At 41.1% G+C, this 27,832-nt stretch overlaps 1 protein-coding gene across 2 annotated transcripts in view; it reads right to left on the bottom strand.

Moving 5' to 3' along the window:
- Nucleotides 1-7,076: 7,076 nt before the first annotated feature.
- The window catches only part of HECA (hdc homolog, cell cycle regulator), a 47,110-nt gene continuing 26,354 nt past the window's right edge, over nucleotides 7,077-27,832 (bottom strand). For both annotated transcript variants that reach the window (XM_037022033.2, XM_073219675.1), the window contains exons 2-4: nucleotides 21,633-22,682; nucleotides 13,391-13,545; nucleotides 7,077-10,627 (exon numbers count right to left, since the gene is read on the bottom strand). In XM_037022033.2, coding sequence (XP_036877928.1) covers nucleotides 10,463-10,627; nucleotides 13,391-13,545; nucleotides 21,633-22,682 — 1,370 coding nt within the window. In that variant the 3' untranslated portion in view covers nucleotides 7,077-10,462. The remainder of the gene's footprint in view (nucleotides 10,628-13,390; nucleotides 13,546-21,632; nucleotides 22,683-27,832) is intronic.

The raw sequence follows: 27,832 nt of genomic DNA, 5'->3' as shown, positions 1-27,832 counted from the left end.
TTAGGTGTGTATACCTCCAGGAGTCTTGTAACCTCTCAAGGAATGCCAACACTTCAAAAGTAGAACTTGGCCAAGTTTTTAAAGATGTTCTTGCTATTAAATATGGTCTTCTGAACAAATAATCAATGCTCCTTTTAGCTCCTACCCCTGCACATAGTATGTGCTCAATAAATGCTGAACTGAGTAACATTTAACATGCTGAGCATATCATGGAAAGCCTAATTTTAGTGAGATAGTCATAGCTGCTTAACACCAAAGAGCAAGGCACCTGAGACAGGTGCTATTTTTTAAAAGCAGAAATAAACGGAATCATCACTGCCTTGCTCACTTTAATAACGTCACAAGTCTGTTTCTCATTGAAAAGTTTATAGACTCAGTTAGCCAATTCAGTAAATCTCACCCTGGGAATATTAGGAGGTTGGTAATTGTGTTTTCATGCCATAACAGAAAGCAAGATCTGAAAGGTTAAGTGATTTGCCTGAGTGTATAAGAGGCAGCATTTAAACGCAGCCCTCCTGCCTCGGACACCAGCACTGTGGCCAGGCCCTGGCCTGGTTGCCTGAGCCAACTTCAGATGCCCAACAGGGGTTAAGAACCCTGCAGAACTTGAGCAGGTGCATCTTGAAACCTAGCATTCCCCCAGCTGGATCGGGCCAGTAAAACCAACCATCACCACTGAAGGGCATTATCCTGGCCAGCACAGGGCAACTGTGATCTGTTTCTGCAACATAATGAGCCATAAGAAGTACTTACTATGGCCATCAGATGATCAAATATACATTTCCCAGGTGTACTTGGTCTTCATCCACAGTTCCTGAAAATACAGCAGAGTCTCAAAGGTGAAATGGGTGTCTTGTCAGATTAGTAAGAGATTTTTGGACCCCACGCTGGGGCAGGCAGTGAAGCCCTCCCAAAAACCTGAGAAGAGCTTATCACTCTCTCGGATCCTGCTTCTCAGTTGGGGAGAGCTTCTACTCTTGGGGAGCTGGAATGCTCCCACATGCCACTGAACCAGGCTCCAAGCTGAATGAGGATAGAAGCTCCTTTATATAGGACACTGCCCTATGTATCTCTTCATCTGGCTGTTAACCTGCATTCTTCGCGGTGTCCTTTATTTAACTGGTAAACCTAAATGTCTTCCAGAGTTCTGTGATCTGCTCTAGCAAATTAATTGAACCTCAGGGGAGGTCGTGGGCACCTCTAATCCGTAGTCAGTAGGTCAGAAGCACAGGTAACTGCCTGGAGCTTGCAATTGGCATCTGGAGTTGGGGGTAGAGGGCAGTCCTATAGGACGGAGCCTTTAACCTGGGGAATCTGGGTGCTGTCTCCAGGCAGATAGCATCAGAATGGAGTTCTCGGACACCGTGCTGGTATTCAAGAATTGTTTGGTGTTGTGTGTGTGGGAAGACCCCTCTCCCACACGTAACACACTGGAGTCGGTCCTGCAAGCGACATTCACTGTATTAAGTCAGGAACCTGGAAGCCATCCTTTGTGGGTATACTTCAGATGAAAAAATCGCTAAAACTGACAGGCAGCTGTTTCACCACCAATGGAAAGAAAAGGATCATTTCTCAGCCCAAAAAGAAACAAGTTTTTGAGCTTAGGTCACAGTTTGAAGCAAAATCCAAGTGCGAAAAAACAAATTAAGCTTTCACAAAATTTCTAACCCAGCCTATTATGTCAGATTTCATGTGTTTATTAGTCCCACAATCTTCTCACCCACTTCTCACCTCACTGCCTCACTGTGGCCTGGTTTTACCTCATTTCACACACCCACTGATTTGAGGTGTGTTAAGGAATACTGACACTTCAAAAGTAGAATTCAGCAAATGTTTTTAAAAGCTGTTCACAGCTGCTGAAGCTCATCAGCCCTCTGAACAAGTAAGGCTGCTCTCCAAAGCAGCTCCTTTGAGTCTGACATAAGGTCTGTAATTCCTCCCTTACTATTAGAGAACTCTCCAGGTTTCCAGGCGCCTTACTAAGCAGCTCACTGCTTAGACCCACTTCCTTAGGGTCACCAACATAGTGATGGAAAAGACCTACATGGTGATGTGTTGTCGAGCCATTTCCTTCATCTGTAAAATAAATGCACTGTTGGACAATAGGTCCTTCTGGCCCTCGCTTTGTCAAAATGCTTTCTATAATAACATTCGTGATCATAAGGCACATTTTTAGCACTTACTACAGTGCCAGGGATTTGCACTAAGCACTTTATTTACATTATTTCACTTAACCCTTAAAAATTCTCCTACCCCCATGTAAGGACTCTTACTACTTACAGACAAGGAAAAGTGAGCAATAGAGGGCTTCAAGCAGTAGAATCTCTCTCAGCTGACCTTTACTTAGCCAGTTCAGCAAATGTGCTGACTCTAATTCACTTTGTAAAACTGCACCACGATGAGTGACCTCATTCCCATGAATGCTGGTGGTTGGCAGCCTCTATTAAACGGTCTGCAAACAATTTCCCCCAGCAAAATTGTGGACTTACCAATAGTTCATGCTTGTTCCTAAACTTCCTTATGCTATTTATATCTCTCACAGAGATAATGTAACTTAATAGTACATAAGCCAATGACATATAAGAGGAAATATTGTTTCAGTAACTGAGGATGCTTTGGAAAAATAAGGCAAATCATGGACACACACAAATATCATTGAATTAAATGGAGGAGATAAATAGTAAAAGATAAGGTGAAAGAAATCCTGAAAGTCTAGAGAACTGTTTTATTTATTTCTCATGTGTGTAAAATCTTACTCCATTTTAAAGAGAAGCAAACAGGAAGTATTCTCAGAGGATGCATCACAAAAGGACATTTTGCAAGAACGGCAGCATGATCCAATAGTTGCAGGAATCATATACTAAAACAAACAAAAAAAAGATTTAACCAATCTGTCAAATGAATGTATATTGCTGATTTAAATAAAATGCTTATGATTTCTAAGTTATGTTTCAGGGAGTGGGGTGTTTTTTGTTTTATGGAGGTATAATTAATATACAATAAACTACACATATTTACACTATACAGTAAGTTTCAACAAATGTATATATGAAACCATTATTATAAACAAGATTATGTACACACTGGTCACCACCAGAAGTTTCTTCATGTCCCTTTATAATCATTTTCTCTCCTTTCCCTATAACTATCCCTCTACCCATCCCCAGGGAACCAATTATCGATCACCATGGATTTGTTTACATTTTCTAAAGTTTTACATAAATGAAATCATATAGTATGTACTTTTTTCCCTCTGGCTTCTTTCACTTCAGCGTAATTATTTTGAGTTATCCATGTTTTTGCATGTGTCAAGAGTTTATTCCCTTTTACTGGGGAGGGTACAGGCACAGTATAGGTATAGGTATAGAGTTCTACAGTACAGGTATCACTTCTCATCCATTTCCCTGTTGATGAACATTGGGTTGGGCCATGACAAATAAAGCTGCTATAAACATTCATGAGCAAGTTGCTATGTGCCCACTTTCATTTCTCTTCCATAAATATGTAGTAGTGTGGCTAGGACACAGGATAGGAATATGCTTAACTTTTTCAGACACTTCCGATCTGCTATCAAGCAGCATGTGAGTTTGTTATTTCTCATCTTTGCTAGCAATTGTTATTGTCTTTATTACTTTAAGTCATTCTAACAGGCATGCAGTGGAATTTCATTGCGGTTTAGATTTACGTTTCCCTAATGACTAATTACATTGGGTATCTTGGATGTTCATTTGTCCTATTTTGGCAAAGTGTCTGTTCAAATACTTTGCCCTTTTTTAAGTGGGTCATTTATTTTCTTATTACTACATTTTGGGGGTTCTTCGTATATTCTGGATACAAGTCCTTTTCTTCCAGTCTGCAGTTTATCTTTTAATTCTCTTAACAATGTCTTTTGAGATATTTTTAACTTTAATAAAATTTATCTATTTTCAGATTACATCTACAATCCACCTTGCATTGTTTTTTCAAATGTGGTATAAGTACACATCCAGGCTTGTCTGGCTGCTTTGTTTTTTGCATATGGGTATCAAATTCCAGCTCCATGTCACATATCCTTTCCTCACTGAATTCTCTGTACACTTGTCAATAATCAATTGACCATATATGTAGTGTGGGCCTTCTTCTAGACTCTGTTCTCCCATTGATCAACCTAACACTATGCCAATTGTAGGAATCCACTTTTTCAACTTACTGACCAACTCATTTCTGGTGTCAAAGGGCTTTTACAATTAGTCCAAGTGCTAAGAAATTGATCCAACAGGAAAGGCAGGAGAAAAGACAAGGTAGGAAAGAGAGATGGACAGTTGTGGAAAAGTTAAGGTAAAATTATCACAACAGATAAAAGGAAAGGATTAGAAAAAAAACACTTTTTTAGGTGGCATTTTTCCAACTCTACCGTCACTAAAGAGCACCCCCCACCTAATACAACCCCATCCTATTTTGAAAGGTTATGTCTATAAAATAAACAGCATTTGTCAGGTAATAATCATTTGTGTTCTTGTTTATTATTCATCAAAGGCATATGCTACTGCAAGTTGTTTCTAAGCAATATGAGATAACCAAAGTTGCTATAACTCCTTTCAAAAATAAGTTGCCTTTTAGATGTCCTATGCAGTCTTGCAGTGGGCAGTGTTAACGATTCTGTTAAGCTTTTTGAAATCTTCACAATAGCCCCAGACCTCTTCCTGCCCAAACCACTCCTTTGAGCCACATGGTTCCGGAGCCTAGGAACTTCACCTGGCTTTACTTCCTTCATCAACCACTTGCTGTGTCACCAAGAGTTTCAGAAAAAAATGTGATTTGTTAATGTGATTAAAATAGGAAAGTTTAAGGCAGATTGCCAACCCATGGCTTCACAATAACTTGGAACATCACTATTAGCTCAAGAGATGGCCTCTACACCACAAAAAATTTTAATTCTCTAGAACATGTAACCAGCACTTTTTTCTCCTAAAGCTGTGTGGAATACAAATAGTAATCAGATTTAGCAACTCAAAAACAATCTGAGATACCAGAGCTTCAGATAAAAAAAATAATGAGAAACTGAAAATGAAACATACCAAGAGGAAATGTTTGAAGTAGTCTAAAAGGAAAACCCTGCCCAAATTGGACAGACCAATGGTATCAAATCTGACAGCTTGACATGTGAGTCCAAAAACATCTGAAAGTCAGATCCCAAAGTGAATAAAATGGGTTCTTACTGTGGACTGTCTGTTAAAAATGTCACCTTATACACAGATGCAGCTCTTCTCAAGCAATGATCTATCTCAACAAAAGGGAACAGATGTCAACAAATTGATGCATGAAAAATGAAATAAAAGACACAAGTATTGATTTCAAATATTATATTTTTCCCTTTTCGGAAAAATGTTCCTCGTTTTTTTTTTCTTCTTTCTAAAAATAGGGAATGCTTTCCAATATGCTTGTTGGCTTTCCAACATGCTTGTCACCCTTATGCAGAGTCCCAGCAAGACCTCTCAGAATTACTTCCATTTTCACAGATGCTGCTGAAGTGAGGGTTACCGTATCATACCATTTAAATCTACTACCTTACCAAACCCCAAGTTATCTCTCAACTGAAAACAACATGCCCATCTACTGACCTCATTTTGAACACTAGGAGAGGGAATCCAGGCATAATCCCCAGTTAGTCGTTAACTGTATGAATAGTCAATGCAATTTAACAATGTACAGGGAATACACTGAAAAACACAGCCCTAACTCTAAATTCTGGCCTCTCTAGACTGTATGGCTATGACTTTTCACTTTTAGGTTTATAATTACATAGTTCTAAACTTCACTTTGAGATATGATCTGTTTTTCAATCAAGTGTATCAGAACATCTGGCATGGTGTCCATCAGGAAAAGGTGCTGTGGTGGCCGATTCCATTTGAATTCTGATATATGTAATCAGTATTATTCTACTGGACTCCACAAGACCAAGTGCTTTGTTCATCCTTATTTTTGCTCTTCTGGAGGCTAAGTAATACCAGGTGATGCTTATATAATTACCACTATGCAAAAGGCTGCCATTAGAAGAAAAATATTCCTTAAAATACATTATTTTAGAGTATGGCTGTACAGCACCTTACTGTCTTCAAAGATATTTCACATTCGTTAGATACAGTTTATCCCAGGTATGGAGAGCTGAGAGACCATGAAAAGAACACAACCTCAAGACAAGCTTCTTTTCTTCCAAAATTTAATTTTAACTCTTTACTAAACAGCCTTCATAATTAGCAATCTAATTGCTGCTAAATTTAAGTCAAAACAATTAAAAGCAAGATTTAAAGAAATGGAAACCAGTAAAAGCAAATAAGGTTTTTCTTCCACTAAACTTAATTATTATCAATCACTGTTTAAATTTTTTTCTTTCTACTACAGTAAGAAATTTTTCTTAGGAATTTGGTTGACATAAACCACACTAGTAGAAATTACAATATTCCCTGTGCATAAACCTTCAAAAAAGATAAAATTTATCCCTCATGTCTGTAATAAATAAGTGGTAAGACAGGCTTTGAATCCACTGGCAGACTAGAGATTCTTGCCTAACCCATATTTCCACATCTTTTCATGTGTTCTAATGTTTTTGTGCATTTCAGTCCATTCATAGGGAATGATATTTTAAATGAAGGGGACAAGGAGATTTTAAAGATAAACTATACTTGATCACAGTACAAAAAGTCAGCAAAAAGCTTAATTAAAACTGTTTTCATTTTCTTATAATCAAGCATATAATCAAGTCTTTTCATTATGAAAATTGTTATAGGCCTAGGAATCAAAGAAAATATTTGTAGAACGGGATTCTCTATCAATAGAATTCCTGATAACCAGAACAGTAATTTTGTACTATCCATATGGAACCAACTTTGTTAAATAGCATGTTTATTTTGTTGCATGTGAATACCACTTTCAAACAAAAAAGTTCGTAGTTTTTATTAGCTGCCTGAGTGCTTTTAAAATGGCTACCTGAATAGTGATTAAAATCTCAAAATCTTCCCTACTGTTTTTTCTCACCAATCTCAAACTCAAAAACCTTGAATCCTGACAAGAAATAAAATGGCACACTAAAGAGAAAACACAATGTTTCTGAAATTTTATTATTTTTAATACATACATTTCACAAACAGAAACTTTCTAACACCACACACAATGCCATAAGCAAATGTTCCAATTTTATCAACATTGTTGAACTATTTACACTGTCTTCCCTCAACAAAAGTGCGATCCAAGACATCTTATCTTGACAAGAAATCTTCACTGACGAGAATGTGTTTGAGTTTGTTTTAACGATGCCCATTCAGAATTTTCCTTTCGGTTACCTGGGATGACAATAAAACCAACAGGACACAGAGAGGAGGGGGTCAGGCAGCACCTATGGCAGGAACCAGCACACTGACCAAGAGCTCTCTCTCCTCACCTTCCCCGGCCTCCGCCTAAAATCACTCAGCAGCTGCTACGGTGAGACTAAAGAGTAAAGCAAACTGGAGCTACCAACCTGGGCACAGAAGAACAGACTGTATGTTAGGCATTTGTCTCACAGGACAAAACAAAAAATCTCAGCAAGTTTGTTTTGGTGGCCTGATAAATTATGTATCAGAGTATTTGTTAGTTTTAGGATTTAAACACCTGGTAATAATAGTCTTTCTTGATGAGTTCATTTCTCCCAAACAGACATGAAAACACTTTTTTATTCTGAAAATGAACTTCTTTTACAAAACTGGAAATTAAAGACTGAGGAAAGCTCTTTCTTAACTAGAATGGGATAACTCCCCCAACCCCCAATTTCATGGTCAATATCTATCTTTTAAGGTATAAGCCCAATATATCAACTGCTTCAGATGCAACCAGAAGAGAGTTGAGAAATGAGATGGCCTGAAGAGAAAATTATGAGACCATCACAAAGTCTTCTCACTAAACTAAAGCAGATTACTTTCTTTGTTCAAGGTCTGTAACTCAGTGTAGAAGAAAATCACTTTGAAAAATTATTGGTCACTTACAAGTGGTTCATGTTATTGAACAGTATCAGAAAAACAGAAAATGGATCTCTTGGGTGACTAACATCCTTTAATATCCAAACCAAAACAAAAATAATCATCTTTTTTGACATACTCCTATCTCCATCAAGGTGCTCAGTGCAAAGCGCTTTGAGAAAGCGTCAAGAAAATGCTAAGGTCAACAGATTTCCAAATTAAGTTTTATTCTTCACACTGTTGCATACTAAATAGTATTTTATTCTCAACTCAGCCAAATTTTCCACTTTAGACAAGAATGCAATGCCTTAAAGACAAATGACATTCTCAGACATGATACCTATGCCTCTCCTCTTACATACCTGCAGAATCCTATCTCTATCATTAAAATCAAGGCCAAAAGCAAATTTTATCCAATTACAGTGCAACCTCATCACACTTGTTTTTCAGAGACTAGAAAACAATATAAGGAGAAAATACTGAGCGCAACACTACACTCAAAGCAGTTTTAGATTGAGGAGCTTGCTGAATGAGACTGACGCATAACTTTAAGCTTCAGAACAATAATAAAAGCAGGTTTCTCTGTAAAAATTTATGTGAGTTAAAGAACAGCATTGCAAATATCTTACTATTCATTTTAAATTCAGAAATAAAATTGAAATGGTACTCTGAAGAGAAACTTACAATTTTTATACTTAAGTACATGAGACAATCAATAGGGAAATGGTTAATTCACAATTACAGCTTTGTGTATTAAAGACAAATTTGCAAGGGCTATATCCTACAGACCTCTTTTAGTTGCATCAAATACTGTTAGACCAGTAACAAATTTCCTGCTTCTTATAGGCATTGAGCATTTTCCTGCACTGTGAAATATTTTTCAGATCATCAACACCAAAGTAGATGTTAAACCAAATTACAATCATCCAAACTGAATGAAGAATATTACTCAGTATATTGGTCCTTTAATGCTGTGTTGCTTCAAACAAAACATCAACTTTTTCATATAGCAGAATTGAAACTCACTTCTAATAATGCCTAAACTGTACTGAAAGAAAAACAACTGTTTCTCTGAGAAGAAAAAAAAATAGTATAAACCAAATGAGCAATATAAAATGTTATTTATATAACCCCAAATTTTGCTACCCATAAAAGATTTCACCATTCTTTTAGCATATGTGTATTATACTTTAAATTATAAGTTCATTTTTGAGAAATCATATTCCAATTCCAATTCTGTAAGGGTATGGGGTGTCAGTCTATTTAATTCACCAAGCTGTATGTAATGAACAGAAGGTTGTATTTTGGAAAACCCAAATCTGTGCCTAATCAATTATACAAATTATCTTTTTTCACCAATGGTAGGATAGATCTTCAGAATGATCTATTTTCAAATATATTGCTATACATTATGATCAGGGATTTCCCAAAATGAAACACATTTTAAAAAGACATATTAAAATTATTATTTCCCTTCTAGCCTCACAAACAATTTTTTTCCTTTCCATGTTAGGGTCAAATCATTTTTTGGAAACTTAGCATTAAATGGGTAAATTGTGGCCATAAGCAATTTTGGGGACGATAAGCATGGAAATGACTGGTTCTGAAACTCACACTTCACCATTAAAGTTAGGTCTGTGGCTGTGAGATTTACCTGTGAGAAGAATCTGACATCAAATGGTGCTTTAAAAGTGCAACCTACATAAATCAGTACCACCCAAATCAGTTTATTCATGGATTCTCCTTAAGAGCCCATTTGACCAACTTCAAAGACACAATTCAAATGACAGGTTCTTACCTTTCTGCCCTCTTGGGTCAGTGTACAGCATTTCCAAATTCATTTAGTATATTGTTAAAGGTCAGCTTATCTAAAAATTACTTGCAACACCAAAAGCTTTCATATGTCTAATAATTTGGGTATCATTTTCAGCATGAAACTGCTAAATTACAACAGATAGAACAGCACTCATGTCTACCTGCAAATCATCTGTGAGGGTAAACTGCAGGTCAGTGTGCACTGCAGGAGGCTACACCAAGATGGACTCATGCACTATCAGCTCCCCAGGCACAGACTTACATTCATTTGTCACGTGTTCTTCCCAAGGCCCAGAAAAGACCAAAGGTGAGTCTCCAGTCAGTTAACACTTTAAAAAGAGTTTCCTACCATGCTCTTAGTTTACAACCACATAATCCTTTTCCTAAATCCACTCCATCCTCCCACCACCTTAAAAACTGCATGAGAGATTCTTAGTGATAGGGAACTGCTACCCCAAACTCACAGGATTACCCATTTGGGCTCTGGTCATGACCACAGACTAACACTCAGGAGTCAAAGGAGGGCAGGGGGCAGCCCCATTTTAGTGGCACACATACGCAAAGGAACTCTCCTTTAAATTAGAAAAGAAATTAATGTCACAGAATGTTTCCCTATAAAAGATATGTAATAAAGTAATAATATCAATAAAATAGCTATTACTAAAGCAAAGCTTTCATCAATAAGCTTCAAGAACTTTGAAGGAGGAAAATGGCTTCACGAAATGGTAGTCCAGGTTCCCACAGTGTGGACATTGCTGGACGTTGCTGTACTCGGAGAAGTACTGCATCCCAATCCGCACGTCTATCACAGGCTTCCCGCAGTGCTTACAGTTCAGGCGGGCCTGGGGGCAAAACACAGACGCAGTAAGCCACCACACCCTTCATCCTCACGCCACTGTCAAAGCCATCCAGGCCAAAACGCAAGACTGTTGTATCTGGGAAACTGAGCAATTTAGTAAAGCAGCCCTTTTATTGCCAAAAACAGATTGTGCAAAGCATAAGCATAAGACATAAATTCAATTATTCATCAATCTGAAAGATGAATGCCTCCTAATACTTCCCCTGATGTGAGCACTGCTAGTAGTTTCACCTACTAGTACGAAGAAAATTCTACACTCGCACTGCCTGAATGTCTCCACTACTTCCCCAAACAATAGGAAGCCTCTTTCCCCTGGATTTTAAAGAGTGGCTGAAGCTGATTTTCCTCATCCAAACCTGCATTAAACTCCTTTGAGCTTATTTTTTAAATTCCATGCACATTTTTCACTCTACTCTTTACAACATTTTTGTTTTCTCTGATGTAAAAATAAAATTTCCCTAAAATACTCCAGTAAAATTAATAACCTAGGAAAGAGTACTATGTTTATCCTGAGGTTTCTGGAACCTACCTGCACTCTGTATCCTCATTCATGCCCCAGGCCTCTCTCTGACAGCACAACACTAGAGGCTTTTAGCAATGGGCGCAAGAACTTACAGCAATCGCCAGAAATGATGACTACAACAGACTCTCAATTTAGATTCATTTGAAACTACAACAGTAAAGTATAACCTCATTTTGTCTTCAAAAGAGTCCTGTGTTGTAGGTAGCAATATGTGAATTTCAGATGACAAACCTGAGGCATGCAGAGACAAAGCAGCATTCCCACGACACCACATAGGTAAGGTAGGAAGGCTAAGGTTTGAACCAAAATAGCTTACTTACCCCCAAGCATTACATGGACAACCTTTCTACAACCTGAGATAAATTCCCTGACTAATCCCTCTCAACAACACTAAAAGTGAGGTTCCGAGCAAACTTCTCTTTTAATCATTCTCTAATCTGTTATTTCTTTCTAATAACTAATCACTGCTTATTTTTGGCTCAGTCTTAGTGATTCCTTAGTATTGTCTAATACTTACTTACACCTTCACGGTGAATATAGTTGATTTCTTTTAAAGGCCGAAGAGTAAACAAACATGTTTCCCATTTTAGTAGGAGGCCAGAAAATAAAGCTCTGACCTCAAATTCTTTTAAGGAAGAAATACACAGTGAGCACCAACAGGCTGGGTGTGGCAGGATGCCACTCTGCTTTTACCCCTGAAGATAAGGAACTAATCCCACTGCCTTTCAGTGGTGTAGTATTAAGAACACCAACACCCAGAGTCAGAGTTTTTAGTCATGGCTGCGACATGTTTGTGTAGACCTGGGTAAAACAGCCCAGACTTTTAGGCCTCCACTGTACGTGGACAATAAGGAGGCTACACTGGATCTCCCAGCTCCCTTCAAGCACTAATATTCTTGTGAGGACCAGGCCCAAACATTCTTTTACTTTCTTGTTTCTTTAAAAGAGACTCCTCTCGGGGGTCTGTGTCAGGAGAGAAAAGCCACTCCCCTTTGTTCCTCTCAAGAGCTGGCATGAAGGCACAGTGAGTATTACAAAACGCTACCGGGAATAACCAAAAGACTTAGAAGGAATATCTCATTTCCAAGGCCGTTTCATAATGGAAATGTGGTCAAAGTACTAGAATAGCGTAAAGGTAGTCCTAGCTGGAATCAAACAACAGGCTATGGATGGCCATTTGGGTCCATCACGACTCTATGTCTGAGATCACTAGTATAAATGAAGTATAGCTGAAATCCCACTCTGCCAACTTTTAATTCAGCTGACAAGGGTTATCATCTGAATAAACTGCTAATAGTAAGGATGTTCTCTTCACAAAACTCAAACCGTAAAGCTAAAGATGCAAAACTATATAGTAACTAATAAAGTTACTTACATTAAAAAACAGGCTTACACACTCAAGAGCAAAGGGAAGTTTCTCAGGAATATTAAGGAATTATGTAACAAATGCTTTCTTTTCCCCAAGAGCTTGGAAATAAACCAAGATATTGCCAAGGATTTTTTGTTTTGTTTCCTGTGTTTCCATGGACTTATTTAATGTGTTTTCACACATTAATACTTCCTTCTTTTCCTGATGACAGCTAAATTTTGGATGCTCTCTTATTATTAGAAAATGCATCCTTTTAACATTCCTTTAGGAATTACGAATCTTTCATGCCAATCTCAACCACTGCACAAGGCAGGCAGTTCTTGGGTAACTGCATTATCCAGAGAAAGAAAACAAAAAGAATATCCTGTCAACTGAAACTTTCTTTTTTTTAAAAAATACCACCTTCTTACTGGAAGCTTAGCATATGTCAATAAGAAAACATAAGCAAAAGAAAACTAAAGGAATCACTCAGCACCCCATCAGCCTTTGATAGCAGATTAGCAGATCCCTTCCTATGTTCACTTTTACAAGTTAGAAGCATACGATTATAGCATTTTCTAACCTACTTTTTTGACTCATTACACTGAAAACACTTCCCAGATAATTTTACATTATTCTACAATGCCCCTTTTTAATGGCTGTATAGTAATCCCATCACGGTAGCGCCACACTATGGTAAGCCAGCCATCATTCCTGCACCTTGGGTTAGCTCTGTGACTGCTAACTAGAGAAACATCTTCTCCATGCCTCACCCTCTCCCACAGTAACTGCAGTGCTGCCTCTAACTCCTCTTCATTCACTGGGAGAGAGAAGCCTGGCATCATTCACTGTTCACCCGGGGAGGCAATACCAACCTGACAACAGGGAGAGGCGGCCAGGATGTCATAGGTATACATGGTGCCCAGCTGGTGCCAGCTGCCGTCCCACCGCGACTTACACTTGATGCAGATGATCTTGTGAACCCCTTCCAAGCAGTCCACGCATACCGCGTACAGGTGCATGAGTCTCCCTGTGCACAGAAGACACAGTGCTGAGAGTGACCATCAAGAAAAATCACCTTTTGTCTACAAAAGGGATTAAAAAAATGGCTCATCTCTCAATTATAAGCAAACATTTTATCATTTGGATAAATATAAGAATCACAATAGATACCACACATCCTCAACTTGTTCTTTTAGAGTAATGATGCATTACTAACTATGGTCAGTGGGGCATGTACTTTAAGTTCAACCTTGTTAAATACTCGCTTTAAATTCCTTTTTTGGAAGGTGCTACCAGGTTTACAAAATAGACATCCAAACTCAAATGACCAAGCCAATACATGCTCAAAACCAGCCTGTGATCACACAGGACTTACTGCCCTAATTTCTGTGTGTGGCACAGGGAGACTGAGCCAACAACACTGGTCTGTAGTCACAGACTCTCATCCACCACCAAGTCCCATCATGAAGAAGTCAGGTCTGTCTTGGTACTAGCCCAGAATTACACCACAGCCAAAATTACTATGTTAACTGTCCTTGTCTCCGTCGTTCAGCCATCACCACATCTAATTTAGAAGCCAGAATTGCATCTTACCTGTAAGTGGTTTTCTAAAAGGAGTTCAGTGTCTTGTTATGTACTTGGCTCCTAAAAGTCACAACACCATTCCTCCATTATTTATCAACATCTAGAGCTTGAAAGGAAAAGATGTCACCCTAGTTTATACAGAAGGACTAGGGTTCAAATCACTGGCAAAGAAGCAGAATGTCCAGGATCTGCCTGGGCAATGTGTATAACAGCCACAGTGCTGCTCTATGTGGGGACAGGGAGCTCCAGTGCTAGAAAATGCTATCAGGAGGGGACATACTCCTAAGAGCCTTCTAATTCAGAATGTGCAGCTCACTGCCATCAGTCAGACCATGGCTCTTCACCTGTCAGCAGTGGGGCCAGCCTGCTCCTTATACATTAGAAAGGGAAATGTATATGGTACATACAGGGAAATCTCTTAATGCAATTGCTCATGAGACTCCCTCCTTGATGGCAGGAAATCATGTCTTATCCATCCTTGTAGGCCAGTGTCTAGCACACTGTCTGCAGTGGGGAAAGCATTCCAAAATTGTACATTGGTTGAATGGATGGGGCATGTTAATAGCCAAAGACATAAATTATAACCTTGGGGATTTTTATGCCAAAAATGGGAAGAATAAGAGCTTCTTGCAACACTGCCTACTTCTGCTCTAAGGCACTGAGAATTAAAAGGTCTCACATGCCATGCCCACTTGAGGGCATTTCAGGATGTCAGTTCAAATATCCAAGGACCACGGGAAAATGCTGCACTTCCAGTCTCCATCCTAGACTCAACTCACTGCAATTCTCAAACATTCAAAGATACGCAGGCAACTGCTAGGAAGCATAGAGACCGGGACAGAGGTCAAGTGTTCGTAGCAATGACTATAATGAAGTTGACTGGGACATTTTACTAAGTGCTCACCAACGGTCTGGCTCTGTGCTACAAGAGTACATGAAGCATTTCATTTAACCCTCACAGCAACACTGCAAAGGAGGCATTATTATTATCCCCACTTCAGATAGGAGGAACTGAAGCTCAGCAAGCTAGAGTAGATTGCCTAAACTCAAAGAGATACTAAGTAGCCAAGTGCAGGCTTAATTTAAAGTCCTCTGTCTGAGTTAGCATTAGATATTGTCCTAAATATAGAGAATTCTAAATTTATTAATTCTAGGGTTGTGAGCACAAACAAAAAGTATATTCCGGAGAGACCAGTTACCTGTGGTTCTTAGTGGTAAAAAGGCACGGTAACTTCCTAATCAGATTGACCTTAAGAAATTATTAAAACCAAACAAAACCATTCTCTCAGTAGAGTTGGAGAACAGAGGCTAGAGTTGGAGGCTGGGGGAGAGCAATGAGGGGTAAATGGCAGGCACGGGGTCAACAACGATTCACACAGTCCACCACTGGAAATAACAAGTTACTTCAGCAGCATTTTATCAACTGCAGACTAGAACTCTGTGGCCTGAACAGGGCCCTTCTATTGGGAGTTGAAAATGTTTGGGACTCTGTGATAAAAGAAATGATTTACACAAGCTTGCTATAAAAAAAAAGATTGCATGGACTTCTGTGAGATGACGACAATACACACACATGCTAAGGGCCCACCTGTAGCACCGACTTGTCTGGTACTGACAAAATAAAACATCCTGCTCTTTGGACTTTATCAGCAGTTAAATTTCTCAAGACCTTTATAGTGCATACCTAACACATCCATTATCTATTTGTGGCTGTGTATGTACTTATGTACACACACACACACACACACACTCCACACACAATTCTCAGGCCTACCTAATTTTCACCTTTCTCCCTAACAGGTACCCTCAAGATTTGGTCTTGGGAATCTGTCATATAGTATAGTCTTCCTTTTCTTTCTCTTCTCTCCCATTCAAGAGCTCTTCCACTCTTAAGATTTTAGCCACCACTGTCATAAAACAAGCTCACCAGTGCTTATCCCAAATGCTTCTTTCTAACAGTGCTTGCTAGACAGACATCTCCACACAAATATCCCAAAATCTCTTCAAACCCAGTTCACACCAATGTTCTCACATCCTCCTCCCAAGATCAGGTCCTTTTCTTGATCTTAGGTCCATGACAGTATCATTTATCTGTTCTAGAACCAAAGAGAGCCAACAGGGTCTCATCTTCATCCTCTACAGTCAAGGTATCCCCAAAACTTTAATTTTTCATTTAAAATAATCCTTGCAGATATTCCCATCTTTCAGTTCCTACTGTTACTGCCTAGCAGTCTCTTACCTCCTTCCACCTAGACTGGAAGGAGATAAGAGACAAATACCAACTCTCTGTATGTAGGACCCACCCCATCAGACAACTTTTCCCCTAAGTGACCGTCTATTTTTAAATAATATTTTGACCCTTCAATTCATAAAGAACATGGAAAAGCTCTTTACGGTGGCTTGAACAGACCCACAATCTGTTCTCCACCCACCCTACTCATTTTCCACTCTAGAATCTCTGCTCCAAACAAACTGTTCTCACCGGTTCTCTCACTTCTGTCTGCTGACCTTGTCTTTTTAACCACCAGTCTTTTGCTTATATTGTTCCCTCTCCTTATCAACAATGACCTGATGGGACTAGACCCTCTGCTTACCCTTGCTGAAGGAAAAAAAGGACTTTTGCCTTCACAATGCCTCCTCTAACTACCCCAGCCAGAGGGGCCCCTTCCTCCTGGAAAGTTATAAAATGCTTCATGTACGTAATATCCAGGTGCTACTGAATTCCACAAGAGGTACTAGAGCCTGAGGCCTGGTAAAGTGAGTTACATTTTTATAAAAGCATCTTACATTCGAAGATTACAAACTGACGAAAGGCAAGGACCGATAATACCTAGCACATGTAAGAAGTTCCTAAGCTTGATTGGTTGATGAATAGATTCTATGAACACAATTTGACCAAGATGAATAGAAAAGAATAACACTACTCTCATGTACCATGCACCCTTGTCTCACATGCATCTTCATAAAGAGTATTTCTAGTTTTAAAATGAAGTAAATTTGTTCCACCTACTTCCCTCTAAAATTATCCTCAAGCAGCATTAAGAACAAGAAACAAAACACAAACGCCATCTTGCACAGAACTCAGGTCCTTGCAAACCTGAACCAAAACAGTTAGTCAGAACTGGATACAGGAAAGGTAAATGGTTCAGCTCTGAAACTGGAGAAAAAGCGCAGGCAAGAGTGAGATGAGATGCTGAAAGGAAAATAGTGGGATACATAAGCAACCATACATTCTGTGTAACTTTTTCCATCAAGAAGCAGAGTCCATTTAATCATCCCCTGAATCTGAGCTAGTCTTACAACCTACTTTGAAGAATAGAATGTAACAGAAGCGATGTTACTCAGTTCCAACCTTACGTCTCTGGAGAAAGAGAGCTTGCAGCAGCCACTCTCACCCTGTGAATGCTGTCCTGAGAACGCCACATCAGAACACCCAGGCTAGCCTACAGAAAAATAAAAGACTCTAAAGAACAGGGATGAGCCATTCTAGCTCAGACTCCCAAGGCCATCCAGTCTGCCAACTGAGACACGTTAGAGGCCAACCTAACCAACCAACCCACAGAATTGTGAGAAATCATGAATCATCTACTAAAACCACTAAGTTTTGGAGTGGTTTCCCTTACAACAAAGGCAGAAAGACATAAAGGATTAGGTGGAACTCTAGAAAATGAAAACGACCACTCCCTGCAACTTCAGCTCCCTTCCCCTGTAGCAAAGAGAAGACAAGAAACTGCATCCATAAAACAAGAACAGGACACTATTAAAAAAAAGCTCATGGAAATTATGAGAACAGGAAACCTTAAACTCAGTAAAAATATTAGAATATAAAGTCAAGGAAATCTTTCAGAAAGCAGAATAAAGATAAAGAGATGAACAATAGGGCCAAAATACACATAATAAAGGATCTTCTTATCTGGAAAAAAAAAAAAAGGATCTAAGAGGCCCAATACCTAACAGTTCCACAGTGCTTTTTAAAAAATGAAAATGGGAGGAAATCATCAAATAAGTAAATCTTAAGAAAGTTTTCCCAAACTGAAGACTGTAAGTTTACAAAGTCAAAAAGCCAAAAAAGCACCCTACATAATAAATGAAAAAAAGAAGACCCTTATCATGGTGAAACTTTAGAATACTAGGAATAAAGAGAAAATCTTAAAATTCTTCACTGTGAAGAAATGCCTTCAGAATTCTAAGGGGAAAATACTTCCAACTTGAGGACTACACCCAGCTGAACTGCAATCAAGTGTGAAGACAGAATCAAGATATTATCAGACTTTCAAAGTTTCAAAACATCTATTCCCATGCTCCCTTCCTCAGAAAGTTTCTGGAAATGTTACCAAGAAATAAGAAAATACAGGATCTAGAAAACAGGAGAAAAAAATAGAAAAGCAATTAAAGAATTCCTAGAAGGGCAGCTCTGTGGTATAGCAGGCACTGAATGTACCTGGACAGACAGGAACAGGCAGATGAAAGGCTCCATGAGGGAAATTTCTTTAAAAAAACAACTCATAAAATGTCTGACATGTATGTGGAAATATTTTTGAAAAGTGGTTTGTGGAGCTGCTGAAGAGTGAGAACCACCAGCCAAAGTTTTGAAAAAAAGGCTAAGCAAATGAGAATGTGAAACAATTACTAATGTGAATAAAAATAAAAGGTGTCTCAGAATATACTGCACTCTACTTAGGAAACATACCTATACTTTTTGGCTGAACACTAAATTTTGACATAATCATAACAGCAAAAACATTAAGAATTTAACCAAGAATTGTGATACATTATTCTCCTAGAAACAGGAAGATGCAACAATCAACAGTCCACCTTAAGAGTTAACAGGTAAAACCAAGGAAGTGAAAGACCCATACTCTGAAAACTATAAGACACTCATGAGAGAAATTAAAGAAGATACCAATAAATGGAAACACATCCTGTGCTCATGGATAGGAAGAATTAATATTGTCAAAATGGCCATCCTGCTAAAGAAATCTATAAATTCAATGCAATTCCTCAGCATTCTTCAACGAACTAGAGAAAAGCATCCTAAAATTCATATGGAACCACAAAAGACCTCAAACAGCCAAAGCAATCCTGAGAAGGAAGAATAAAGCAGGGGGAATTACACTCCCCAACTTCAAGCTCTACTACAAAGCCACAGTAATCAAGACAGTTTGGTATTGACACAAGAAGAGACCCATAGACCAATGGAACAGACTAGAGAGCCCTGATATAAACCCAACCATATATGGTCAATTAATATATGATAAAGGAGCCATGGACATACAATGGGGAAATGACAGCCCCTTACAGCTGGTGTTGGCAAAACTGGACAGCTACATGCAAGAGAATGACACTGGATTATTGTTTAACCCCATACACAAAAGTAAACTCGAAATGGATTAAAGACTTGAATGTAAGTCATGAAACTATAAAACTCTTAGAAGACAACATATGCAAACATCTCCTGAATACAAGCATGAGCAAACTTCTTCCTGAACCCACATCCTCAAGAAAAGGAAACAAAAGAAAAAATGAACTCATGGGACTACATCAAACTAAAAATCTTTGTAAGGCAAAGGACATCATCAACAAAACAAAAAGGCATCCTACAGTATGGGAGAATATATTTATAAATGACATATCCGACAAGGGGTTAACATCCAAAATATATAAAGAACTTACACACCTCAGCACCCAAAATGCAAATAACCTGATTAACAAATGGGCAGAGGATATAAAGAGACGGTTCTCCAAAGAAGAAATTCAGATGGCCAACAGACACATGAAAAGATGCTCCACATCACTAATCATCAGGGAAATGCAAATTAAAACCACAATGAGATATCACCTCACACCAGTAAGGATAGCCAGCATCCTTAGACTAAGAACAAATGTTGGCGAGGATGCAGAGAAAAGGGTACCCTCCTACACTGCTGGTGGGAATGTAAGCTAGTTCAACCATTGTGGAAAGCAATATGGAGGTTCCTCAAAAAACTAGAAATAGAAATACCATTTGACCTGGGAATCCCACTCGTTGGAATTTACCCAAAGAATACAACTTCTCAGACTCAAGAAGACATATGCACCCTTATGTTTATTGCAGCACTTTTTACAATAGCCAAGATATGGAGGCAACCTAAGTGTCCATCAGCAGATGAATGGATAAAGAAGAGGTGGTACATATATACAATGCAATTCTATGCAGCCATAAGAAAGAAACAAATCCTACCATTTGCAACAACATGGATGGAGCTGGAGAACATTATGCTCAGTGAAATAAGCCAGATGGAGAAAGACAAATGCCAAATGATTTCCCTCATTTGTGGAGTATAACAGTGAGGCAAAACTGAAGGAACAAAATGGCAGCAGACTCAGAGACTCCAAGAATGAACTAGTGGTTACCAAAGGGGAGGGGTGTGGAAGGGTGGGTGGGGAGGGAGGGAGAAGGGGACTGAGGGGTATTATGTTTAGTACACATGGTATGGAGGATCACGGGGAGAACAGTGTATCACAGAGAAGGGACATAGTGGATCTCTGGCAACTTACTGCACTGATGGACAGTGACTGCATTGGGGGATGCAGTCACTTCCCCCTTAATCATACCTTAATAAAAAATTTTAAAAAAAAAGAGTTAACAGATAATACCTAGAATTGGAAAGGAAGAAGGCAGTTTTAAATTTATGCTGGTAAATACCTGAACAGTTAGAATCAAAGAGTGCTTGTCTCTGGAAATTGAGACAGCAGGGGTTGAAGGAGAGAAGACAGATGGGGATAATCACTTTTACTATAAGCTTTTTTAAGCACACCTGAAGTTATAAACATACATGATACAGGTCATGTATCCCACCTTTACAACAATAAATTCAACAATTGTACATGAACTGTCAGATTTCTCACTTGTACTTACTACACCCCTGGCATTATAAGTCATGGCTGACATGTCCACAAGTCCTTGAAGGTCATCCACAGCACCCAAGAAGCTCCTCACCCTTTACCACCAGGGCAATGGCTGAGCTCTCAATAATCGTCCATCTCCCTTTTGCTCCTATCAAGGCAGGCTCACCTTTGGGAAATTTCAAGATGAGTTCAGCTCATCTAAAAACACCTTGGTCTTCTCTCACCCCTACTTGCCCTCACTCTAAGTTTACAGGGATCAAAGGAATACACAGCTTGCTAGGCACATTAGCACAGGTTTCAAAGACAACTATTTACAGCAAGTGACATGATCATGCAATTCCCTCTCTAAATTTCCTCCCAATTATGGAAAACTATACACCAGGAATTCTCTCTCCAAATTACAGCAGAAAAAAAAACATAAAATGACCCACCGGGACAGCTGTACTTGGTATAGTGACATCAGAGTGAAAAGAAACCATCACCCCCACCACCTCATTGGGTAAGGCTGAAATATTCAAATACCACCTAGCACCAGACCAGAACAAAAGCACCATCAGTTAAAACTAAGGCAGAACAGAGTGATCCTTTGCTTTCGGGCTTTCAACAAAACAGAATGCAGGCAAGGTGACTTAACACCTGTACCTTGGAGGTGACAGGGAACATCGTATTCGATCTCATCGTGTCTGGACGGGCTCAGAAACAGAGTGCCGTCCACCAGCGGGAACTGCTCGAACACCGGCAGCGCACGGTGGCACAGGGCACAGTTTACAACATTTCTGTGGCTGGCACTGAGGGCCGCAAGGATGAACTTCCGCAGATCCTCGCCCTGTCCCATTTGCGCATCGTCTTCCATCCGAACGTGGAAAGTGTTCAACTTATGCCTGGGGATGTGAGCGAGCAGCTCGGAGAGGTCCAACCGCCGCAGGAACTGCACGGGCGCGTCAAAGTGGCCCCCCCTGTGAACCGACAACCCAGCCGGGCTGTAATCAAAGTGGGCGTTTCTGAACACGTGCCCCCCGGCCAGGGCCTTTTTGTGAGGCTCAAGGTGGATGGCGTTCTTTAAGAATTCTCCGAGGTATCTGGAGGAGCGGGGGCCGCTGAAGTGGGCCGGTGAGAGGATGGAGTAGCCAGAGGGCGGCGACTGGCCGGGGGAGCCACAGGGGGAGCGCGCCCCGTACGGCACGGCGCTGACCGCCTTCTCCTGGGAGTTCTGCCGGTCCATGGAGTGCCGGCGGGGCAGGTCGTGGTTCAGGCCTTTCTGGGGCTTGTTCAGTGGCCTGCACTTTTTTGTGGAGGCGGCGTCCTCCACTGCCTCGCCTGGGGGCCTCCCTGTGTTTTTCTCTGACCCTGACTTCTTCTTTTTCTCATCCTGCATCCGCTTCACCTGATACCAGTCTGTGTCCTTCTTAAGGTGACCCTGTCCACAGCGGCAGGAGCAGAAGCGAAAGGCCAGGTCGTAGCCCTTCTTGGTCCACATATTCTGGCGGCACTGCTTCTCGTTCCAGCTGCGCGCACGGCCGATGCAGTTGAACTGGACCAGGATGCTGCTCTCCCACTCATAGAAGCACTGCAGGTGCATCCACGCACTGTACGGGCAGTGCTCATTGTTGCACACCACCTTCTGGTAGTCGTCCTTCTCCAGGTCAACGGGCCTCCCGAAGCTGCAGATCAGGGGGGTGGCACATGGGGCTTCTGGGGAGAAACACAAAAAGACAGAGATTCAGCACACAGGAGGTGGGATCCAGCCAAAACCAAGTCAGAGCTCAAAGCTACCATTGGTATTAGTCCATTCATGCCCAAAATACAATATACTCTGGTGTCAAATTCCCACCCCTGGAATTAAGCCAGACAGGATCAGAAAACATCCACCATTTTCTCCTGGTATGATGTTATGCCAAGGGAATTTATATTTTGATATTTGTTATCTGCTGAAAAACACACCAATAAGCTTCAGAAAGTCCATATTACTTGCAACAGTGTAGTATGAGGTTCTAAGACATGGGTATAAGGAGGGGCAGCTCCAAGGTTCTTTGAAAAATGAATCACTCCAGGAAACTAGGAACTAGAACGAAGCTACTGAATCAATCAGTTCAGGCAGTAGCTCTAAGAGGGCCTTCAAAGCCCTTCGTCACAGGGTTTAGGTCATCCTGAAGGCCACAGAGAAGCTAGAAAAGTCTTTTCTCATCCCCACTGTCTTCTAGAATAGCCTAATACTTAATGGCAGGGATGTTTGGTCAAACTAATTGTCTGCACAGAATCACACTGCCAGGACATTAAGCAGAAAAAGAAAACAGAGTGCGTCTACAGCTATCAGGACAGAAAGCAGGGACACCAAGATCTACCCCATTTACAGAGCATCCGAAAGGCCAAAGCAGTTTCCCAGAGCCTGGTGACACAAAGTAAAACCCATTTCTTAAGAATAAACAGCATTTATGGAGACTGGAGTTCCACTGGATTCCTGTTACTTCAACATCCATATCATTTTCCAAAGGCCCCTTTGGAGAGCAGTACTACTACTTCTAGGTGGGAACCACTGAGCTTGAGGGTGAAGGTTCCACATGCCAAGCTCAGTTTACACTGTATCTGTTACAGTCGAGAAGCTAAATGAGGACTGTAAGCCCCAGAACCCCTCCGTCAAGAGTTGTTGTTTCAGAAAGCTCGGCCTGGTGGCAGTGCAGGAAGTGAAGCTAAATGGAGGGAGGGCTGGCTGAAAGATGGGGGGGGATGCAGTAATCCGGGGGCAGGGGGATGGGGGCATGATTAGTGCCTGAGCTAGGGCAACAACAGCACAGGCTGACTCTCAGCGCTGGAGGCAGGTGGGCAGCGAAGCTGGGGGCAGGTTTGGATGGAAGAAGACTTCAGGTTGGCCCTATTTAAGACCTGCTGAATTGAAGTGCCTGTGTACCACTGAGGTGGAGGAAGACATGACTGGAGCCCAAAAGAGAGCTGGAGCCGTGAATACAGATGGAGGTGCGCACCCAGAAATGCACCTGGACTAATGAGCTAGCCCAACAGGAACGTGAAGAGTGGAAAAGAAACCTAGGAAACAACATTAAAGGGCTGGGGGAGAAGAGCCCTCCACAGAGATTGGTAAGGAATGAAATGAGAATTCACTGGAAGACAAGTCAGAAGAGAATTATCGTCACGGCAGTCAAGCAAGTTACGACAACGCGGACTGTGGTATGTCCCAGAGTGCCAGGTGAGGCCAGTGTTTCTCAGCCTCTGCTCTGCTGACATTTGGGGCTGGATAATTCTGTGTTGTGGCAGCTGTCCTGTGTACTCTAAGATGTTCAGGAGCATCCCAGCAAGATGCCAGGATGCCACCCACCTCCAATGTGTTACCCCAAAAAGTCTGCAGACACTGCCAGATAATCCTCTCCCCATGAGGGAGGGGGACTGCCCTCATTGGGAACTATGGAACAAATACTGAAAGTCCTCACCAGAATGATCAGTTAGCCAGTCAGTGCCACCTCAGTAAGGACAGTTCCAGTGGGATGACAGGGGACAGGTGAGAAGTGAGTGGTGAGGAGTGGATGGTGAGGTGAAGAAGTGGAAATAGTACAGACAGATGACCCTTCAGAAAGCCTCTTTCCAGAAGTGTAACTGCAGAAGGAAGGAAAAAGAATGGGCAGAGGACAGCAAAGGCTGAACCTAAGCATATTCATCAAGTGCGGGAATAAATGCCAAACCTCAGGGTAGCTTGAAGATGTAGGAGAAGCAACAGCTATGCAATTTCCCTACTCAGAAACTTTCACAGCCTCAGCACTGCCCGCTGAACTACACACACAACATGCCTCCAAACAGTACAGGTGAGGGGACTCATAAAGCCTATGACTCTCCCATGTTACAATCATCGCCTCAGTGAGGGATTCCAGGGCCTCAGCAAAATGGCCTTACAAAATGTCTACCTCTGGGCCTCTGATCTGTGGCTTCCCCATCTACCTCCTGGGAGTCCCCATCCTCAGTCTTCATTTGTCCAAACCTCACTCCCCTAGTGTAACAATTCACAGCATGGACTCTGCAGCCAGACTGCCCGAGTTGGAATCCCTGAATCCCTTATGAGCTGTGCGCTGGACAAGAAACTTAACTGTGTCAGTTTCCTTCATAAAATGCAGACAACAACTGAATTTACCTTACAGCATTGTTATAAGGATGAAATAACACCAATACACAGGTGGCACTTAGAGCAGGGCCCAGCACACCGTAAACCTCCTCTTCCCCCCATTCTTCAAGGCCAACCTCCAGACACCAATTTCACCAGGACCACCTTCTTCCCCTGCATCTTGACCTGCTCCCCCAACCTGCCCCCATCCTGGTCTGGTCTGAACCTACTTAAGTCCCCATAATGATCCCTACCAGATGATGACTAAGGAGAGGACGCCTCTTAATCATCTTTGTGGTCTTGGCACAACTGGGCTCAGACCTTGCACATCTGATGCTGAGCAGAGCTGCATTAAGACGACACTGGCCCATGAAACCCACACATGACAAGCAGAACAGAAGGGGGAGAGAGCTGTAATCCCAGACAGAAAAACCTAAATGCACTGAAGTACACTGCAAAGCAGCAGAAAAATGGTTCGTAAACAATAAATTTACTGCAGTCACCTGGGCTGTGACCTTTAATATCCTTTAAAATGTTAATCTGTCAATTAAACAAAGTTCAGTTGCTTTTATCTTCAGTCCTTCAGAAGAATAGCCTTGAAGGGAATATCTCTGAAATGTGAGGGCAGTAATCAAATCAATATTAACCCAGGACTAATGAAACCAAATTAAAGAACAGCCTAACTGTATCTCTGCATTCACAGCATCCAAGATGTAAAAATTTCAATGCTAAGGTTCCTTGGTATCTCTTTTAAAAGTATTTTCACATTAAAGGAAGGTAGACTGAGAGAGAAAATCCTGTTTATATATTTCCATAAAGAGCTGGAAATGTATCATTTAACCAATACTGAGCCATTTCTTACAGACCAGGTCTTTGGATGTGGAAAGATCAGCAAATAGTGCTGGGAGTACTACTGGAAGTTCAGGCCTGGATCACAGAGGAGGTAGTGTAGCTCCACGTCCCTGTCCCCCAACACTGTCTACAATCATCATAACCACTGTGTCCTGCTTTCTACCCTCCAGTACTCTTCAGTGAAGAGCCCCTACTTCAACTTGCAAGTCCTGCCCACTCACCTCTCAGCCACTGATGGATGTGGCCTCATGGCTAAGCCTCAAAAACAAATCTAAGCCAAGGGCTTGTTTCACACCAAATACTATGTGCCACACACCTCCAGCCTGAGGCAAGGCTCCAGGGAATAGGGTGACAGGGTGAGCCTTAGGACCACTGTGAAGACTTCTGACAAGGCTTTTACACCAAACACACAGCCTTCTGATGGAGCCACGGTAGGCTGGCCTCTGCAGTCAAAGACGGGAGGTCCTTCAAGGCTTGGTTCAAACTTCTCTCCCTCCCAGTCTCCACACTAGGAAGGCAGCTGGGAATAAGAGAAGATGCCAGTTCTGCTACTGACTAGTTTGACATGACCAAGTTTCCTCAGTTCCCCCTTCCGTAAAGTGAGGATAAAAATACTTGCCTCTCATCAAATATATGTGGAAGCACTTTGTCCACCATAAAATTCCACAGAAAGTCTTCTATGATACCTCTACCATAACTTTGTATCTGTGTACCTGGCTTCCCACCTAAATGCAAACTGCTCCAATACATCTCACAATCTCACACTTTTTCTAATATTTTGGACACACAATAGAAAGTTAAGTAAATAAATGAATAATGTCATGGCTCAATCTCCTAAGTCTTACAACATATAAGGAAACATACAGGGAAAGATTTTGTAACTCGAAGAAGTAGCACTGACGGCATTCGAAATCACACCTGTAACAAAATAGGTTATAGACACGTATTTGATTGCTTCCAGAAAGCTATCTCTAAATTTATAAAACCCCTAGCTCTTAAGAAGAGCAATCCAACAATGGTATAAACAAAATACAGATTGATCTGATACAACTAAACCTTGAACAGGAGAGGGGAGAAGGGAATCCCACATTCAGTGAAGCCCTTGGGACACTAGTCTTAAGATATGATAGCTGGGCTAACAAGCAATATGGGAAAATGGTCCTTTGTGCAGAGTCAGCACTGTTTTAAAAAATGTAGCCAAATCCTCCAATGCCTGTTTTTACAGCTTCATCATCAAATATTCAGTATTTGGCTTCTAATTATCCCTGCTCAAGTGAAACTAATCACCTCATTCTGGCCAAAACCCAAGCAGTTTCAAGTGTGGACAATGAGGTAACTAGGCTGACCTCAGCTGGACAAAGTCTGTCACTCTCCCAGCCTTCTCATCCCAAGGCCTCCCCAACGGCAGGCCTCTGTGCTCCCCCACCTGTGAAACAGGGACAATCTGGCAGCAGTCATTTACACTGGCCACCCAACAAACACGAACCCCTTGGCAAACTCATCCACACTAACAGGAGCCCCATAAATTGTCATTTTCTGCTTTTTAACTGTGAAATTAAATGTTTTCACCCCTCTTAAAATAGTTTTAAGCATCGCAGGCAGGTGGGGAGTTTGGGGTAGGGGGTTGAGGAGGGTCTCCTGCAGTCAGATGAGGCTTTCTAAGGCAAAACCTATGGTAGGACCTGGTCACAGTCATCCTCGTGAACCCACTACTGTGAAAATTGTACTAAGTGTTTTAACACATGTCTCGTTGAAAGAAGGCAGGGCCCAGTCAGATTTCACACTCTGCAGTGACTGCAGTGCTGGCGGCTGGAGGCAGGAGGGCGGGGGAAGCCCTGCGGAGCACAGCCAGGCTGCTCGCTCGCTCGGCAAGCTGGGCGCTCACCAG

Source organism: Manis javanica, chromosome 13, assembly GCF_040802235.1.
Source record: "Manis javanica isolate MJ-LG chromosome 13, MJ_LKY, whole genome shotgun sequence".
NCBI lineage: Eukaryota > Metazoa > Chordata > Mammalia > Pholidota > Manidae > Manis > Manis javanica.
The sequence above is the reverse complement of the archived record's forward strand: the minus strand, read 5'-3'. Positions and strand labels throughout refer to the sequence as shown.